Below are 20,250 nucleotides of genomic sequence, written 5' to 3'. Positions count from 1 at the left end.
ACGTTGTCGCTAACTATTGCGCAGACTCCGCCAAGCTCCACGTGCTCTACTATACTACAAGCTATAACTTTCTGATGCTGACAAAGGCGATAAAAATCGAGTTTGTACAGTAGCCACTCTAGTAGCGCAAGGGTTAGTCATGCATTGGTATGCTAGGCTAATAATATATTGCCTAGCTTTAGTGACAACCAAATGCACTGCAAACGAAGCATGTGCTCTACTACGAGTTCTTGTTAGTTAGCGTTGTCTAGGTGTGTGTACTTGCTAGTGACTTCTTTAATGTCATGTCACGTGTATTTGCCTCGTCAAACTCTACCTCGTCTGCTCCTTCATATCCCACACTCTATAAAACATCTGACATTCTGTTTTTGCAAATGTAAACGTTCTAATGTAATTTTTTATATTCTCGTTCTTTGATTCGTTTTTCCAATTTTTCAAGAATGGTTCTTTCTAGTGATTTTCCTCTAGCACCAGACAATAGTAACACTCTTCTCAGTTCTACAGCCTTGGAATGCGTTCCTAACCCCTTGTATCCTGCAGTACCGATAACTGTAGCATTATCACTGTCTTCGACGATGCACAATTCGCCGGGCTCCTTCCGTCCTTCAGGTAGTAATTCTCAACGTCAAGGAAATCTTCCAGTTGTAATGCTGTCAGTTGTACTATAGTCTCTAGTAACGCAGCTACTAAAGTTACTTGCTGTTCCGCGCTTTAGCATACCTTGTACTACGCATGCTCCAAGTCTTAACTAGTAGAATCACTACTGTCACATATCTCCTCTTTAATACATAACATAGTCCTTCAGTTGTGCTGGTTTCTGATCTCCCGTCCCGATCTGGTCACCTTCTTTGGCGAGGTTAGAAGTCACTGTCCCTGTTCTGCGCTGTTCTGTCTGTCTGATATCGTCGTTGTCGACGTTGTCCGAGTCGTAGTCCAATTCCTCACTAAGTTCCGAGAGCGGTTCCAGTGAAGGGTTTAGATGTCGTATATTTCTGCACAGAACTTTGTCTTGGTGTTTTATCACGCACGACCTGCTTTATCACTTTTTGCGGGTTCCCATTCTTTTCCGTTGTGCACATGGACCACTTCGCCTGGGCGTAGTTCTCTGCTTGGTCGAACTCCCAGGTCATGATAATGCTTCTGCTGCCATTGTCGTTGATTCAGCTGTTCCGATATGTCGCGAGGCATTTTTAGCTAAAGCACTCTTGGGACTGCTGGCAACTTTGTCTTCAAGATTTGGTCCATGAGGAACTCGGCTGGGGACACTTGCAGCTGTGGTATATGGGTGCTTCTTTGGTTGAGGAGCACCAGATACGAGTCTCCTCCATCATGAAGTGTCTTTCTGAGCAGGTTCTTTATGGTTTGTACGTTCATCTCTGCGAAGCCATTAGATTTTAGATACCCCGGGCTTGTGGTTGTAATGGTGAATCCCCATTCATTGACGAAGGCTTGTATTTCTTTGCTTGCGAACGGCATGTTATCAGATATTATTTCTTCTAGAATACCGTGAGTAACAAACATGTACTTTATGGCGTAAATGACCGATGATGATGTCTTGTCTCAGTTGCTGAACATCTATGTACTTGGAATAAAAGTTCGCTACTATCAGATAATCTCTTGCGTTTAAAGTCATGATATCCACTTCTAGCTTTTGCCATGGTCTTGTTGGTAGTGCATGTGGCAAAAGGGGCTCTTTAGTATTGCTCCTCCAAAAACGTAGACAGGTAATGCCAAAAACGCAGACAGGTAATGCACCGGCTAACCACTCGGTCGATGTCTTTGTCATTCCTTAAACAATCATAATGATAGTAGAAACAGCGCATATGGAAATTTTACAAAATTAAATTGTATTTGAGCCGGACAAACTTTACTGCACTGTCAGATACAGACAAATTATGCAAACAAAGAGAGTGAAAGTCAAGCAATTGATCTTGCTTGACCAATCTAAATTCTTCATAGTCTGTGACGTCATAACTATGGTAATGGTGGTTAAAACACTCTGTCTGCAAAACACAGACTGCAAACGCCACTCCCTTTCATTGTCAATCACTATTTCTTTGACTTCACCAAATTCAGGAAAATCATCAACACATCGAAGAACCAAAATATCTCCTGTGTGATACCTTGTGCCATTTATGGCCACCCACACTGCTCTAAAGATAGACAGTCGACAACATGTAAGACAAAGTTTTTGGAACATCTGGGAGAAGACCTATAACCTGTTGATAGGCAGTTAATCATCAAGACTTGGCCAATGCAATTTCAAGAGTTCGTTATGTTCAAATTGGTTAAGTAGAACGGTAGATACTAGAGAGAAACAAGTGAAGTACATGAAAAACGCAGAAATGACATACATTTGAATTTACTGGATCCAAATTCTGGTTCCTTAATAAGGAAAATATCTGAAAGCTGGAAGTAGCACATTTGAAGCTGGCGACGAAAGGCCAATGACTTGGGAATGTTTATAAAGTTGTTGATAATACCAGCCAGGGTCTTGCAGTACTTGTGCTTGGCCTCAAAGCGCATGCACCAAACATGTTGCAGTGGTCCAACACTGAAAAAGAAGACAAAATGCGTAAGTCACCATCAAACACGCCACTCTTCCCAGCATAGCCATATCCTTTAAAAATAAAAGTGTGTGTATGTATACTATGTTACATTGTATGTATGTAGGCATTTTACTGATCGTATTTGATCCCCAGTCTGGGTGATATAAACTAAATGTAGTGTGTGTGTGTGTGTGTGTGTGTGTGTGTGTGTGTGTGTGTGTGTGTGTGTGTGTGTGTGTGTCTGTGTGTGTGTGTGTCTGTGTGTGTGTCTGTGTGTGCGTGACACGTCCAGCACATGGACCAAGTCATAGATGGATTGACACTACACAGAAACATGTCAACTCTTAAATTTGACCTATCAATACCACTTGATCGTTCTTGTTGGCGTTCCTTCTGCAATGCCAAAACCCATTGTGGGTAGGGCAGATTTCAAGGTTCAAGGTGAGGTGTGTGTGTGTGTGTGTGTGTGTGTGTGTGTGTGTGTGTGTGTGTGTGTGTGTGTGTGTGTGTGTGTGTGTGTGTGTGTGTGTGTGTGTGTGTGTGTGTGTGTGTGTGTGTGTGTGTGTGTACATTGTGTCAGCATCAGGTTTTTTCATCACTACTGAGTATTGTCAGACCCACCATAAAACAACAACAACAACAACAGCAACACGTGCGGAATCGTTGTCATCTATATGAGGAAACAAGTGCTGTCAGAAGGCACTCTACATGTCACAGGAGGTGCTGTGATATATGCTTTTATTCTGGTGCTGAAACACTGTGCTACAAATCAGTGAACTACTTATAAATCTGACGAGGCAGACTAAGTGTAACTGTTTCTGCACACACGCACACGCACGCATGCACACACACGCACGCACGCATGCACACACACGCGCGCGTGCACACACACACACACACACTGTGATGTAGCTGGATCTTCTGTCATAGCAGAGACGACTGTGCCAAGGTTGTTTTGAGTGCAAAAACCAAATCCACAATATCCAGAAGCAGCAAAAATTCTCATAAAACTCATCCTCTGGCACCCATTCTCTAATCATAGTAGGGAGGTAACGAGCTAAGCACCACAGTTTTGTGGCTTGGTAAAAGCAGATGGTATGAACTATCGATTGACAGGAATGTCAGAGACTGTACTTACCAGATTGCCCTACTGACTGTCTTCATTGCCAAGACCTTTAGCAATAATTTCAGATGGTCGGTTTTTACTATCAGAATGGCCATAGTGAAAAGATCTAATTCAACCATTTAGGTCATCCAAGCTAAACAAAGGTGGGTTGGTGTGGTTGATCAGTTGGCACAACATCAACTTCATCTCCAGTTCTAGTGATCCCTCTACAGTGACCAATATAACGTTTTGCAGTCAGCCAGCAAATGTCAGATCACAATCAAAATTTGATCGACCGTATAAGAGTTTTGATCGGCCATGCATAAATTAAATGTACCTTGTACCTTGATCTCTTATGCACCAAATGAATATTTCAGAAAAGCCAAGAAACTTAAAGCCTTAGATTCACAGACTAAAGCGCGCCCTACGCTAGAATCCCAATCATGAATGGTAGCAAAAATAACTGGAACAGTACTGTACACATATGTCATGTTCATAAATTCTATATTAGACTGACCTATTTTGAAAGAAGCTATTGTATTGAAGAACAACCAATGCTGAACTCTCACATATTAATTAAAATTAGTCATGGTTTTGCAAGGACCATGATAGTATGGAGGACGCAACAGCTTCAGCTTGCTCTTCCAACTGCTCACACACATTCTGGCAAAGTTTGACGTGATCCTTCTCACATCACAGACGCAGCACGAAAGAAGCAGTTGCCATCACCCTCCACGGCAACTGGTTGATGAGTAGACGGAGCATCACTAGGATAGAGCTGAGCAGTAACTGGATCACATACTAAGCTCATTCTGATGCAGCCGGATGTTTTAGTTAGCGACCGTCATTCTAGCAAGTGTTTCCGCCTGTGTAGGCCATATATCTCTGCAATGGCTGCTGATATCTACTTCCCTAGTTGCATGACATAAGCAATGGTCGAATATTGGAACCTTTGAACATTGTTAGTTTCAGCATAGAAAGTCAAAAAGCTAAAAAATGCACGCTCTACTTGGGGCATACTTACGTGTAAGAAGATCTGTTAGAGTACGCAAAGGCGGTTACTAAAGATCTTAAGAGGGTCACTAAATAAAACATCTGGTGAAACCGCAGTCTCATTAGCACTTCCTGTGTAGAAGGTCAACGAGAACGAAGAGTAGTTGCACGTAAGTTGATAGACTAGAGTAGATAATGAGCACAGCAGTAAGGTTTTCTCGTAGCTCATATTACTACAGAGTAATGCGATATCATAAATTTAAGGCTTCTAATGGAGCTGACATTATCAAAACAACATGAGTCATCTTTCTTTGTTGTTGCTTTGGACGTCAAACAGTAAATAGAATCCAGTACTTTAACGTTCATATCCATGTCTTCAGTGACCCATAGTTTGCCTCGTTTGTTCTTCCAGTAATATCCCTCCACGTTAATTAACGAGATCTTTGTCTCCACCTTGTGGTTCAAACAGTACACCATACTATGTGAGACATGTCTTGACAAGGGACATAGCCTGATCTCGGTCTTCATGTCTCCATGCACGCTCGTATGGTGTAATTCGTAGTCATTTGGTTCATATCAGGTTGTTCGTCCATGCTTGTACAGGAACTAAAGGCAAGCCTAGAGGCATGCGCAGGGCTTTCCCTAACGAGTGGCAGCTAGCACCCAGGCATGGCCTGCTGTGGTTATGCCTGTTGACTGAATCTCAAATGATGGTTGACAATGAATGCCAAAGTTACTTGACGACACAACACGTAGTTATCTGCCCAAAGGTACTTGACCGCAGAGCAGTACCTAGTTATCTACTGGATTAGGTGTACAAGTCTGTCTCGTGTTGACCTGCATGTAGCTATGATAGAGAAAATGCCAATAACAAAGCTATGGGTGTGGAGTTACCAAACTGACTTGTACACCTAATCTTGTAGTTAACACTCATGAATAAGCATCCTCACATGATAACTACACTACTCTGACTAAACATCCTGATTCTCACATGATAAGTAATTACCCTGACTGTAGTCTCACATAGCCAGACCCTAGCTACCCGTCATCATACTTCAGGCATAGGTCCTAGACCTAATAAGGTGTTCACAGACAGTGCAAATGAATTCTTCACATGCTGCGTTTCAGGCAGCTTTGGAAGACGTTGCGAAGTGTTGCAAAGTGTCAAGTAGTATACGTACGCATGGGTTCCAGAGTTGTGTAATCTTGCCACAGTATAATGAATGGCAATATTCGGTCTATACTGTAATCCAGCAGTAGAGGGAGCAAGAGTTTATCGGCCGTTCTAAGATAGACTGTTTCAAGCATCCAACCATGCCTATCAACAGGTGTGTGTGTGTGTGTGTGTGTGTGTGTGTGTGTGTGTGTGTGTGTGTGTGTGTGTGTGTGTGTGTGTGTATGTGCGTGTGTGTCACAACAACAACGGCATAGTAAATCGTATATCTTTATTCTTCAAACTACCTTTACACATACTCTGAAAACACAAACTATACTCCTCCCTAACTGCCTTCCTTACTTGTCCTAATACTTTCAGTCTGTTACACATTTTCAACAATAGTCCACATGTAGCATTCTCACCTTCCCTCCGTCTCCAGTCATAAATAACTCGATGAGCCTTCTCTCTGTACGTTGGATATCTTTCAGTGTCATACTCATCCAGACCACTTTCCGAGATTCCCAATTCTCTTCCTAACTGCTTCCACTCTTTACCACATCTAGTAGCTATCACAGTGCGTAGACCCAGAGGTATATCTGATGAGCTCAGATCAAGAGTTGTGAGATCCTTCAAAATGAAAATACAGTCACAAGGACAAACACAAGTTCATATATTGTTACAGTATGGCGGGCATCCTTTAGTCTGTGTGCAGGAAAATGGATGTGGGACTCGTTGTAAACTGCTAGCTGCAAAATGTCTGACCTTGTTTGTATCATGTTCATCCGTTTGAATTGCAGAAGACTGAAAAGGTGTTCCTAAAAAGATTGACATAAACTACTCGCAATGAGCGCTACCCATTACAGACAAACAAACGTACTGATACACAACAGGCAGACAGAAACCCACGCAGATAAACAGACAAATGGACAGACAGACAGATTGACAGACAGACAGGCAGGCAGGCAGGCAGACAGGCAGGCAGGCAGGCAGGCAGGCAGGCAGGCAGGCAGGCAGGCAGACAGATTGATAGACAGATTAACACTGAAAGACAGACAGACAGACAGACAGACAGACAGACAGACAGACAGACAGACAGACAGCAGGCAGACAGTCAGTCAGACAGACAGTCAGACAGACAGATTGACACACTGACATACATACATACATACATACATACATACATACATACATACATACATACAGACAGACAAACAGATAGAACCAAACAGACAAACAAACAAAAACAGGCCAAAGCCAAGCAAACAGCTGCTGTGCAACAATCACGCAAGACACATCGACAAAATATAGAGAATTTACTTATTAAACTCGAGCTATAGTATACATAATTCTCACCCGTGCGACAACACTCTTGACAAGAGAACCAATATTCAAGACATGGAAAACAACTCTTAGAGACACCTAGTCCATGATAAGTGATCAGCATTGGATTATTTGGATTATAGAGGTCGACATCAACAAGCATCAAATCATCACTAAATCCTCGTTTAACTTCGACGTCACCCCCATAATAGACACAAGTACAAAATTCAAAGCCCTCCATTCCGTGCCTTTTGACATCGGTTACTGTTTCTGAGATAAAATTCTTGCACTTTAGGCACTGCATCCTCATCAGAAACAGCAGTTTCATTCAACTAGTAAACGGTTGCCATGGCGTAACGCTGCCGCCAGTATGCAACCTCCAACTCAATCTCGTTTCCCAATCGCACTTGGACGTACTCTCGTTTCAAGAAAGACGTAGCAACAGACAGCTGACTGGCACAACGACAAACAAGGCAAGTAAAGAGAGGAGCCGGCCACGAATCAAAACCTTTTGGTCGAAACACCAGAGGAGGAGGACAGGATGGCAAAAATTCATACCTCTTTGCCACTTGCACTCGCCACTGTAACCCTCAGCTAGCATATCAGGAACAAAGAATGGCAACCCAGGCTTAAGCTCCCCACCAGGTGTAACAGGAAAGATGAGATCAAATACGCCAAGAGTAGTAAGGATGGTCGGATATGCACCTTGGCATACATCAGAGTTTTAAGAAAATATTCTGCTAGTGGCCACAACATCAAGCCTTCCTTGTGCAAATCACCCAAATCGTGCCATACCTTTATGCTAACATTGGCTCAATCGAGAACAGTGACAAATGTTGAGAAAACGTCATAAGCCACTGAGGATCAGTGAAGACTTTCTCACTCAAAACGGGTATTCGGTAATAATAGAGGATAACGCCCAAACTTGTTAGGTATATCAGTGCCGACTTGCATTCTTTGTCGTTGGATACGTCACACAAAGCCGCTCAGCAAATGCGATTACGTCTTCTAAGTTCATAATCTTTCCCTGATTTTCTGGTCGCTCAGCTACACGATGAAGGCCCTTGTCGAGAATGGCCCAAGACACCGGGATGGGTCTGGCCTCTTCCCAGTATGTCATTGCCATCTGAACAATCAAATTTCGAAGATTTATGAGCACTTCATCAGGGCAACCTGTACCAGATTGGGTGTTATCCACTTGAAAGGTAATTCTGTTGGGTGATGTATTAGATAGCACAACTTGTTCGCTGCAGTTCTTCTCACTGATGAGATCTTGCAAAATTCTTTCCTGTTCATCTGCAAGTATCGAGTCATCACCGAGCATATCCTTGTGTGTACCAACAACAAACATTGCAGGAGGCTTGTTCACAATGCCGCGTCTCAAAAAGTTGAGAGGGGAAGTATGGATAGGATGGCCCATCTTAATACACGATAACATATATCGCATACCATCAAGGTAAGTTCGAGATCTTGCTCCTTGGGATACGATTCTAGTTCTACCATATCTTCCCGAAAACTGCTTTGTATGACAGACTCTATGTGCTTTGTTATGTCAAAAACGAGCATGTCAGCTGTAGGACTGCACACTGTGCATTCTGCCATAAGTGCCGGATGAGCTGATCGAAAGGCTTCCTGACCTCCTCTATCCCATAGCGTTGCCATGACAATCTCCTGGCACCTTCTTAGTTCCTCTTTATCATTTTCCAACTGTCTAATAAAGACAGAATCTTCTTTTGTTAAATTTCGAATGGAAACAAACTCATTCAATCCCATTGTAGGCAAGAGATGCCAAGGCTGGTGATGTTCAGTTTTCTGCTGTTCTATCTCACTTGTAATGAAAGACCATCAGTGTATGCTTGTCCTTCCTTATCGTCTGTCTGTTGATTAGACTTGACGATTTCACCTAGCACTAACTGATTAATTCTCAATTCTCTTTCTCGACCCACGAGCACTTTCCAAACGCCAGAACCCAATAAAGCAGTTCGAATCATTACTTTAATTTGAGCACCTTTGGTGCTTGCTCTCTGCTTTTGAAATGGGAGATCCAAAAATGCATCTCCCAAACATGATTTACCAGCTTCTCCTTCACCAAACAGTCTAGTTTGAATACAATCATCTTCACACAATCTTTCTTGATTGCAAGACGATAGTAATGATCTGCTTTTTGTTTTGGCCCAAGTGCAGGAACTAAGGTATTACCTATAGAACACAAAGCACTTGGAATAGTTTGCATATGCAACTTCTGCAATAGTAATCATAGATTGGACAGACACAAAACCCATCTACAAAGTCAGACAAAGACAGACAGGCGGACAGACAGACAGACAACCAGAAATCTAAGAAACCTTACACATGATGCATGCAAATATGTCATTGCATACTTGACAGTACATTCATGGGCGTCATTCGAACCTGCATGCGCATCTACCAGATGTACCACCATTAGTACAATCACAATTGTACCTACGTACAGTACCTCCTCGTTGTTCCACAGCATCCATTGCCACAAACCTTTATGAACAAGAAGACGTGCCGTCAACGACACAACTTTCGTAAACACCAAACTAGAAGACTGCCTACTCTCATCAGACCTGCATGGAAGCCATCAGCCAACTGAGAAGCATGAAGTGTATAATAGACGCCCCGCCCCCAAGTCACACCCGGTGTCAGCACCATTTCAGGAACACTAGACAAACTGTTGTATGCGCATTTGTAGTCAGAAGTGTCTAAGCGACCAACAAGGCTCTTCACTGACTTAGCATGGCCCAGATGCTCAGTCAAAATCAACAATCTCTCAGATGAAAGCTCTCACGTCATGACACAACCCCTAGTAACCGTTGCTAGGGGTTGTGTCATGACGTAACAACTTTCATCTGAGAGATTGTTGATTTTGGTGAGAGTTCTCCTCTAATTCGCCGCAGCAGTGACGTCATCACAAGTGTCTGAGAATAATTCTGTCCTTGAAATTCTGGTATTGCCTCTAGAACGTCTGGATTAAGTCGCGAGTTTTTCAAAATAGGAAGTATCACCGCCGCAGTAAACTGTTCGGTTTCTGTCTGTAGGGGGGAGTCGCCCTTCGGTCGACGTCTTCGGGACCTTCGTCGATGTCTTCAGTTGAGAAGACGCTAGAGGCTGCGTGCAATGTTTCCTTAGCTTCAGAATCCATGTGTAAGCAAACCATAAGCGATGCAACGTTGAAGACAGAAATGTGTTGGCTAGTTGATATCTGTAAGCGATCGACCCAACCCAGTAAGTGTCACAGTACAGTACGAGTTACACTCAGCCTGCATGTTTTTGTTGTCGTGATTAAAATCACATTCTTCCTAAATACTTTTTTTAGAATTACCTAACTGCTACAGGCGTGGATCTAGAGCCTCAACTTGGGGGTGTACAATTAATATCAATAAAATAAAAATTACTATCAATTAACACAAAAATACCGACTGCTAGCTAGAGCTTGCTGCTAAGTTGAGGGCAAGTTTTCTATTTCAAGAGTCTGCCATTGAACGTTCCAACATACCAGCTCATCGTCCAAAGTCGTAGGACTATAGAGGCAGACTGTCCTGGTAAAACGCTCCAAGCTCTTTCGCTTGTCGTTTCCAAAAGGGGTCTGTTTCCAAAGGTGTGTGTGTGTGTGTGTGTGTGTGTGTGTGTGTGTGTGTGTGTGTGTGTGTGTGTGTGTGTGTGTGTGTGTGTGTGTGTGTGTGTGTGTGTGTGTGTGTGTGTGTGTGTGTGTGTACCACACAGCATGTGAGTTTATACTGACTCTTTTGACCAAGGAAGTGATCTAGAAACGGAACGACAAGAATTCTTCTAGAGTACTCTGCTATTAGATTGTCTCTGTTAGAACATTTGCGTGGTTCCTTTGCGTACCACAACGACGAGATGACACACAGTCACCTACGGCCACGGTATACACAGCTTCATGAACCTTTTCAGCTGCATTGTTGAACCATGCGTCGCTGTGTTCCGACACATTATCCATGAAATGCTGCAGCCCGTGGAAAGTCCTATTTATTCGTCTCTCTGTATTCTCTAGAATTTTTTTAGATAGAAATTCCTCAAGACACGTCTACTGGGTTGGGGGTGCACGTGCACCAGGTGCACCATCCCTGGATCCGCGCATGCTAGTGTACTGAAACTTCTCTCACATTCACTAATTTAATTAGCTCAGCTGCTGTACCGCATGCACGTGCGACACCTTTCTTTTAGCACAGAACACGTGCAGGAAACTGAACGGCCTCTGGACGGATAAAATAATAGCGTGCAACATGTCCGTCAATTGGTACCTAGCTCGCGCGCCATAAGTCCATTGCGCCTACTGCATTATTTTAGCTGGTGTGGCCAGACCGTTCTCAGCCGGTCTATAGCCACGCCAAGACTACTACTGAGTTCAGAGTCTACTGGCGACCAATGCCTGCCGCCCGAAGGTGAGATAGTCTGAGTGGATCACTTCAGAGTTTACGCTGTCGCCTTTGTCGCCAACATGAAAGGCTGTCACCAATGGCGACAACTTAGACACCCCTGTAACCTAGACATCCTATTTAGAAATTAAACATTAAAGTTAATATCAAAGATAAGTTACCCAACACTTACACAATGTGTGTTCACAAATATTCTGTCGCTAAGTTAGCTAACAAAACGAGCTCGCAAAGTGTGACTTCCCAGTTTCACTTTGTCCTAGCCGCCTCTATCATAACAACAAAACGCAACGGCCCAATTATCACGTCGACTGGCTTATTAAAACATTGACTCGCCACCACGACGTGCCATCGCAGCTGAAATTCTAAGTGAGAAAGGCTGTACACAAAGCGTCCACTTTTTGTCACGATTCTACGCCAGAATTGCGTCAACGAGTTCACACGCGACAAAAATGAACGAAAGTGGACCTAACAAGTCTCACATACTCTCAGATCCATCACGACAGCAAGAAAGCGATGGCGGCGTTGAGCAACCGGCGGTCAGTCAACAGCACAGGATCGGACATAACACATTGGAATCTATCCGGCATTGATAGAGTCGCAAGAAACGCAGTCAACTCGTCGGTCGACGTTTTCGACGTCTCGAAAGAGCACGATATCGTTCGACTCACTACTGCGTGTACCTTCATTCTTCTCTGCTTCCTCGTCACCGTTGGGTTTTTTCACTACAGAAAGAATCCGAGTTTTTCCAATTTTGCTGTCGTAGCCGCCATCGTGTTCGACACGGCGACGTCACTCGTTCATATGGGCACAACGTGGGTGGTAGGACAGCAGGTGAACGACACTGCCTTCAACTCGTCGTTCTGCTGTGCGAGTTGGGTGGCCGTCCTTCTCACTGCAGGATGGCCGCTCTGGTCGGTTTTCGTCGTTTCGTATGACCGACTGGACAACGCAGTTCGACCGTTTAATAGGCGACTGACTCCTTACCGAGCCGGAATTATTGCAATTGCCATAGTGACGGGAAGCGGTCTATGTTGTGTGATTCTAATGACTACAACTCTTAGCAAACCGGCGCTCGTGTCCTACTCGCAAAATACATGCATTTGTGTCTTGTACGCGACAGGAGGGGGTTTGGATGGTAGAGAGGCGGCTTTTACGATCGTTTACTACGTCGTGTCGACTGTGATTCCTACAATATTGTCTGCTGTCTATTTTGCACGACTCATTTGGTTTGCATGGCAGAAGATGCTGCCGGTCACGTGGAGTCCGGAAGAGGGCACGCTGGCGAGTCATCGAGTAACTGCTCTAGTCAAGACGAGAGGATTCATATGCATCGTCGCTATTTTTCTCTGCAAGGTCATCTTCGTGATTCCAGCAAGAACTGTGTTAGTACTTCAGAGTCACTATATGGACGACATTAGTCCCAGTCTCGTCCTCGGATTCATGGAGTTGGCTAACACTCATTCAGCGTTTACGTCCGTCTTGTATGTTGTGTGGCTAAAAACTAAAAGTTACCCAACTTCGTCTCATGATGTTCTCAGTTTTGTTCATCGTCGACCTACTGGCGATACACATGCTGCTCGACGACAATCGAATCTGGAGTCGAACGCAGCAACTGCGTTCTCTACAAACGCACGCAAGTCGGAAACGGACAAAAAACTGGAACGTCGTACACGTGACAATCACAGTGTCGTAGTAGCTAGCAAGAAGTGTGCTCTCAATCACCCCAGAAGTTGTACGATTTAGACGACAATGATTTGCACAATGTATATGTTATTGCGATGTATATATGTAAATACCAGTGTACAACGAAACTGCTTTGAATGCTACTTTGTTCGAGGTGAATTTCACTCCTTGCAGGTTGCATGTAAAATCCGTCGGACACCATGTGGTGTGTAATATACGGGACTTGGATAACAGTTTGACTGATATATCCGGGTTAACGACATACCGGCAACAAGAGAGAAGGCATCGTGTTGCATTCTAGAGTTGTTGTTACGCTTAATTCTCATATTGCGTTGTGTTCTGAGTTGCTATACTTGAATGTATTACATGGTGTCTACTAGTGTTCTCTCAATACGCGTCAAGAGTGTCGAGTCAGAGTGCATGAGGTCGCATAAATTTTGGCTAGACACTAGACCAACACTATAACCAAACGTAAATAAAAGTCTTGAATTGTCTAGATGCAAACGTACTGTACTCAATCTAAAATCAATCAGAATGCCTCTAGCAACCTTTATCCGTCTTTCCACTCACTGTTAGAAATAGATCAGATCCAGTGGTATATACCCTATTGCGTCGTTCGGTTCCTCTGCCAATCGTATCACAAAATGAATGCATTTGACACACCCCTGTGCGACTACACTGTACACCCATTAGCCATGCACTCCCCACCAGCACGTAAAAACACAAAACTTTTAGTCGGATGTTACTGTAGCAGGAGAGACGCTGCAGTTGCACTTACCCCATCATTGGACAGCACTGAATCTTGTTAATTAATTAACTCAACACAAACCAGCAAATGACTACTGTACTGTACCGGCAAAACGCACATGTCCGAATGCCTGAAGCCCGGTTCACAGTACGACGCTAGCACTGCGAGCGTCAGCGTCACACTGTCAACATGTCAGCGTCCGCGACGCTCGCCTAGCGTTCACAACGCTGGAATAGAGAAAGTTCTAATCGAGCGTACTGACTCAGCGTCCGATGACATCACATGCTCATTTTCAACCAATCGAAAGTCAGTCAGAGCAACTGGAAGTATCCGGGAATTCTATCGTTCACATGGCATCCATGGTAGTTTTCATTGAGTGTGTGCCAGTGGCGTAGCTATATGGGAGGGCTTGCTGGGGGCACGTGCCCCAAAATTTGGCAAATTTTACATTTTGATCCTATAGTTTGCAAATTGCAACCAATGTTTTCAAATTCTAGGATTAGCTAGCCACTAGTGATTGTTAATGCCCATGACAATGATGATAATGATGCTGATTACAATAATATAATTAAATCGCTTATATTTCCGTAAAATAAATTGCCTAACTATGTTGTCACGTGCCATCGATCAACACTAGCGCGCGTTCTTAATGCGACCTCTTGGCTTTGCCTAGTGCAAATTCAAGGAAACAGGCTTCCCGGAAGCGACACGGAAAGGACAGTATATTATCTTTCTTTAATTAATTAATAAGCCTAAGCAGTCAGTCAGTCATAGTTCATGGCCTATAGGTTTCATATGGGACAAGTGTCTCTACTTCGTTTCAGCTCGCACTGTACAGATGAAACAGAGGAACATTTACTGTCAGACGACGACCTTACACCATATACAGTTTCTACATCGCTTCACCAACCAGAAACTGCTGTTGAAAAATCGCTCATTGTCCTACTGCCTCGGTGTCATGCATAGTAGTAGCAGATTCGACTTTAGTTGTTCCCTATCGATCACGAGAGACTGCGAAACAAGTGACCCATGCACAGTCTGGTAATGAATGCCAGGATTCGACGATTGCAACAGAATTAGACTCTGCAGGATACAAAATCGAAGGTTCGGTTAATATATTCGCATAGTAGGAACGTCTATACACTGCATTGACATTGGGCATTCTAGCTAATCAACAAATTGCTGTTTATTACAGACTTTTTCATGCAATGCAGAAAATAAGGCTACACAGCCAATTAGAGCTGGCATGGGACAAGGCAGATTAAATAGCCTAGCGCCTCTGGCCATAGAAAGGGATATGTCTAGTAAGATAGACTTGGAAGCAGTTGTAGACAGGCTTGCCGCAGTAGACAAAAACAGAAGAATTAAGCTTAACAAGTGAAAAGCTAAATAGTTAAATTAAAAGTAGAAATACAGATTTGAGAAAATTTCCAGTGTGCCCCCAAATCTTGGACTCTGGCTACGCCGCTGTGTGTGTGCAGTTTACCCTGCGTTTGGCAAGTCCAGTCAAAGAACTACAAGAACCTAGGGATGAAAGAAAACGCTTGAGACTACGGAGCCGGAAGCAACAAAAGCAAAGCGTCGTCGTCCACAGTCCGTGTCTGTCAAGAGTACATTGTCCGCGCTACCGTCGTACCCAGGCCCTCTTGCGCGCCTGGAGATACGCTCGTCAGACGCAATATTTTGTGAATGGTACAGCGCCAGCGTCTTCGCTGACGGCCGTGTGAGCGTCCTTGCCAGCGACCAGACCAGGACGCTGTGGTACTATGAACCGGGCAAAGTCTATGACTCTATGTCCGTTCCAACGAGTTAGGAACAGACCGAATGTCCAAAAGAAAAGACTACCGACTACCGTTTTAGATGCTGCCAACCACCCCTACTGCGCATGCCTACTGAAAACACCTGTATGTATATACATCTGCAATAGAAACCATAGCACACAAAGATACACTGTAATATCTGCAATACTAGTTGGACAATAAAACCTATACGAGATTGTCACGCGCAAATATCATTACAAATTTGTGTACGACTAGACACATAACTTACTACATCGATGAGTGACACAGAGGGCAATAGTTATATGCTTCGATCTCTCCCTCATAAGCTCGATGCTTGCACGTGCCACACATCCAGAACTGATAATCAATGATTGGACGACCGGTCACGATACAGACAGGCAGTTTTGTCTCACCATCTTCGACATCACTAGCTAGTTCCCTGCATCACAAACAATTCGGGTAAACACTGAACTGTCAAATCACTGAGAGTGATCACTGACCAAGAGATCAGCTGATCGGTTGAAGAACGATCCTTCGGACTGTGCCTAAAGTAACAACAGCATCTACTACAAACTGTCTAATGTCTAATAATTTAATCAATTAAGCATAAATAAATAAATAAATAAATTAATTAATAAATTAAATATCAAGAATGTGTTAATTAATTACTACAATTTTCTATCACAAAACAATTTGGCAATAAGTCTGAGATACAGTATACAAAATCCAAATACATGACACCGACCCTACACATGACACTCCCATGGCATTGTGACAGAATGACTTGACATAACACCCTAACTGTCAAAAATGACATCTGCCTCAAATTTGGCCACACAGAAATTTAGAAGTCGTTCAAAATTATCGACAATTTCATGAGCATACAAAGCGCACTCTTCCTGAATCCCCCTCCCTTTCCCAAAATGTACACAATATTGTTGATGCAGAATTCAATAGCTTGACCATGGCTCCATCTATTAGACAGTTATTGGGTAGTCTCAATGCTGCTGTACTTCCATTCCAATTGAACCGCTCGAATGATGTCGGCTCGAGGTTTCCAGTCATTCATGTGGAAAAAGAAAAAACATTGAGAAAGTCGTGGTAGCGACAGTTGAGCTCTTTATGGATGGCTGATGTTGCTCTAGAACAAAACCGAAATAGCCCGACAAGGTTGTACACGTTTGCAAATCCTGTACATATGTGTGACTAGCATGGGGACAATGCGATTCCGGCCATGGAAAACAGAGAAATTAGCAAGAGGCGATTGCTACCGATCAACAAAACGCACAAAGGCCATAACCCCTCCCCTAGCATGTGCTTTACGGTCGTGAAATTGTCAATAATTTTGAATGACCCCTTAGCATACATGATTTCACCTGGAAATACATTCTGTGCAAGCAACTGCAGCTGGTAACTGGCAGTCATTTGTTACTTGTAGCACAAGTTTTTACCAGCATACTGTTCAATTAAATCACGTGACAAATTTGAATGTGTACAAAGTATGAGCAAACTCTAGAATTCGTATGACGAGTGGTGATGGGATCCATATGGACAATATGAAAAGCAACATCATATACATCACTATACCTTAAAGTAGTGTCCCAATAGTTACATTGATAAGATCTTAAAAATATGGGTTTTGTCATACCTAGTGAATATCTCCAATGCCAAAGCCTCATATTCCTGCTTGTCTTCATCTAATACTTCATCCAATGACTCTAGCTTTACCAATGCCTACACACACACACACACACACACACACACACACACACACACACACACACACACACACACACACACACACACACAAAATGTAATCCACCAGTTGCCTGTTTGATCAAAAAATATTTACCTTAGAACAGATGGCAAAGGATCTGCTCATACAACAAGTCAAAGCCAGTAGAGAGTAGATATCAACGGGATTCAATATGTCTTCATAGTTACGCAAACGCAGAGCCTACACAACCGATAACAAACATGTTCACTCAAAATTAATATTAACTAATTAAAATTAATATTAAGTCAAGAAGATTTTCTAATCAAACCATAATTGTAAATTGTGATTGGTGACATGCTGCCTTTGTTCTGGAGACCACACGACATGCAGCTGTATTGTATTGTATTGAACTATGCCAAATGGGTTAAAACCAAACAACTCTGGTAGAGGCTCATGGCGATTCTGACATGCAAATTGATCAATATAGAAGCATAAAAGCAATAAAAATCGTCTTGTAGCTAGTTTCTCCCACAGTTTAAGAAAATGTGTTTACTATTAATAGCCATGCAAATAAAATGCACAAACGTGTTGCTGTCTGGCTATGTAAGTGACTGAGTGAGCACTTTGTCGTTGTTCTCTGCTACCCACAATTTTCAGAGGCAAAAGCGTGGCAACCATGTGTCCAAATATTTACCATAACAACTTTGAGACTAAAGGTGCTGCATTAAAGTGTGTTTGTCAGGATTTGAAAAATCCGGTCGCCAAGTCGCCAATTTGGTGACTAGAAATATTTGGTAGTTTCCAGCCTTTAGTGGCAGTGGCTCCTGGATGCAAACCACCAGCTCAGCAGATGTCTTGCGTCTTCTACATCTATTTAGTGGCACCCTGCGTATGCCATCTACTTAGCACATTCGTACATATCCTGTAACAACGTATCACCTAGCAATCTATTGCGAGTCGTTGCTATTCTTTTTTATGGACTCTACTGCCTGTACAGATCTGATTGGTCTCTGCCATCAGCTCCAGACAAACCCAACTAAAGACATGCAGGCGCATATAATTTCTCAAACAATTGCGGTCACTCCTATAGATAGGATCCTATCCTTCTTAGATACGCTACACCAACAAATCCAATTCAACAGCTTTGTCATCGACGAGATGCCATTGCGCAGCAGCTTCTCCCGAATATAACATGAAATCCACAGCCAATCCTAGGTGAGGTGCCGGCAACTGCCTATCTAGATCCTTTTCTATGCTGTTCAAAGGAAACGAAGAATCTAACTATCTTGAATTATTGAGACGAATAAAAACTATTATGCAGATCTTTGCCGTAGGAAGCAGCAAAACAAACAGCTTTTTCCGCAGCAAGCTGCCTGAGTGTCTTTCTATCAAAAGAACTACCAGGTACGTCCAGGAGCTCATACGTCTCCTAGTGCTACTAAGAAAGTTTGTTCAGACAAAAGTTTCTGCATGTCCAGTTCTGAAATCTAGATGTTGAATGATACCACGCGCTATTGAAGCGCTACAATAACAAAGTTTATCACGTGCATTCCAAAAATTAGCACATAGGAAACCACGTGGGGTGTGGGGTTTCAATAGTGGCACCGAGTCATCTACAGAATTAAGAAAATGCTAAAACAATGCTCATGTCTTATTGGATGGATTGTCAGGATGTGGATGTGATGACAAACCACATAATCACATTAATTAACATTACAAAACCACACAAACCACATTTTTGTTTGGTTGTAGCTATACAATTAGTTGAAAGTTTTCTATAAAATATTGAATACTCATACTATTACATAAAAGAATCCCAAATACAATACTGTAGATTGGTGTGTTTACTAGCCAATGTTCATCCAACGTTACTGCAAATTCCTAGTTACGTATTAATTTAATGTCAAACATAATCTGGGAAAGGGTCTCAACAGTGACATTAATGACTTGTTTACTTCTGGAATATGTGACCTAGAAACTAGTGAAAGTTTGGCGACCAACCGTTCCTCTAGGTGGCCAAACTGGCGAACAGATTCAAACACATTTTTGGAACCTGTTTGTGTGTGTGTGTGTGTGTGTGTGTGTGTGTGTGTGTGTGTGTGTGTGTGTGTGTGTGTGTGTGTGTGTGTGTGGAAAATAATGCTAGGACATAGGACAATGCCCACCAAATGTGTTGTTTGTCCAACCTAATACTGCACCAGTGTTGGGACATGTTTGGACAAAACATCCACGAGTATGTTTAAATGATAGTGATGGCCTTTCAAATGGTGTAACTATTAATTTCATGAACTTAGCTGCCTCCTAGCATGCTTTATCCAGAGAAAACCTCAGCTGCCTTTAACGCCTTTTCTCCCTTAGAAGATAGTTATCAAAAATTACATGCAAAATGGCTGCAGTAGGAGAGGCACTTAATTAGACATGTAACACCATACAAGAATGTCCTATCAAAGCTCAGTCTGTCCGAGCCAATGTAATTCCCTATTTTCCACACTGGCACTGTGTGTATGTGTATGTGTGTGTGTGTGTGTGTGTGTGTGTGTGTGTGTGTGCATGTGTGTGTGTGTGGTGTGCGCGGCTGTGTGTGTGTGTGTGTGTGTGTGTGTGTGTGTGTGTGTGTGTGTGTGTGTGTGTGTGTGTGTGTGTGTGTGCATGCGCACGCACACCACCGGCCTAAATCTCAATATCATTAGGTGTGTTGTGTATTGCATAGAGATAATTAGTTCAACTTACAGTCACCATTGCTGCTTCTCTTTGTCCCGCATATAACTGCCGTT

General features: G+C 43.0%; 1 protein-coding gene across 4 annotated transcripts; it reads right to left on the bottom strand.

Moving 5' to 3' along the window:
• Positions 1 to 1,824: 1,824 nt before the first annotated feature.
• Positions 1,825 to 20,250, bottom strand: LOC134195861 (WD repeat-containing protein 35-like). 4 transcript variants are annotated; one of them, XR_009972443.1, is made up of 10 exons: positions 20,207 to 20,250; positions 17,612 to 17,716; positions 17,408 to 17,493; positions 16,260 to 16,304; positions 16,028 to 16,198; positions 6,566 to 6,618; positions 6,226 to 6,430; positions 2,355 to 2,554; positions 2,220 to 2,307; positions 1,825 to 2,153 (listed from the first exon to the last, which is right to left on the bottom strand). XR_009972443.1 is itself a non-coding variant. In XM_062664949.1 (5 exons), exons 1-5 carry the CDS (start codon positions 20,213 to 20,215, stop codon positions 16,027 to 16,029), a joined length of 417 nt encoding a protein of 138 aa, XP_062520933.1. In that variant the 5' UTR covers positions 20,216 to 20,244; the 3' UTR covers positions 15,909 to 16,026. The 4 variants fall into 4 exon arrangements, 1 of the variants encoding a protein (XP_062520933.1); XR_009972442.1 differs by having other exon boundaries at positions 2,367 to 2,554; XR_009972441.1 differs by having other exon boundaries at positions 2,220 to 2,554.

The sequence above is a fragment of the Corticium candelabrum genome, chromosome 20 (genome assembly GCF_963422355.1).
Source record: "Corticium candelabrum chromosome 20, ooCorCand1.1, whole genome shotgun sequence".
NCBI lineage: Eukaryota > Metazoa > Porifera > Homoscleromorpha > Homosclerophorida > Plakinidae > Corticium > Corticium candelabrum.
This window is presented reverse-complemented; position numbering and strand designations above follow the sequence as displayed.

What these genes read in the sequence shown, in the direction of transcription:
- LOC134195861 (XM_062664949.1), bottom strand. An exon ending in GCATTGGAGATATTCACTAG is followed by an intron (nt 16,305 to 17,407) that starts GTATGACAAAAC and finishes TTGTTACTTTAG; the next exon opens with GCACAGTCCGAAGGATCGTT. An exon ending in ACCGATCAGCTGATCTCTTG is followed by an intron (nt 16,199 to 16,259) that starts GTCAGTGATCAC and finishes TTTGTGATGCAG; the next exon opens with GGAACTAGCTAGTGATGTCG.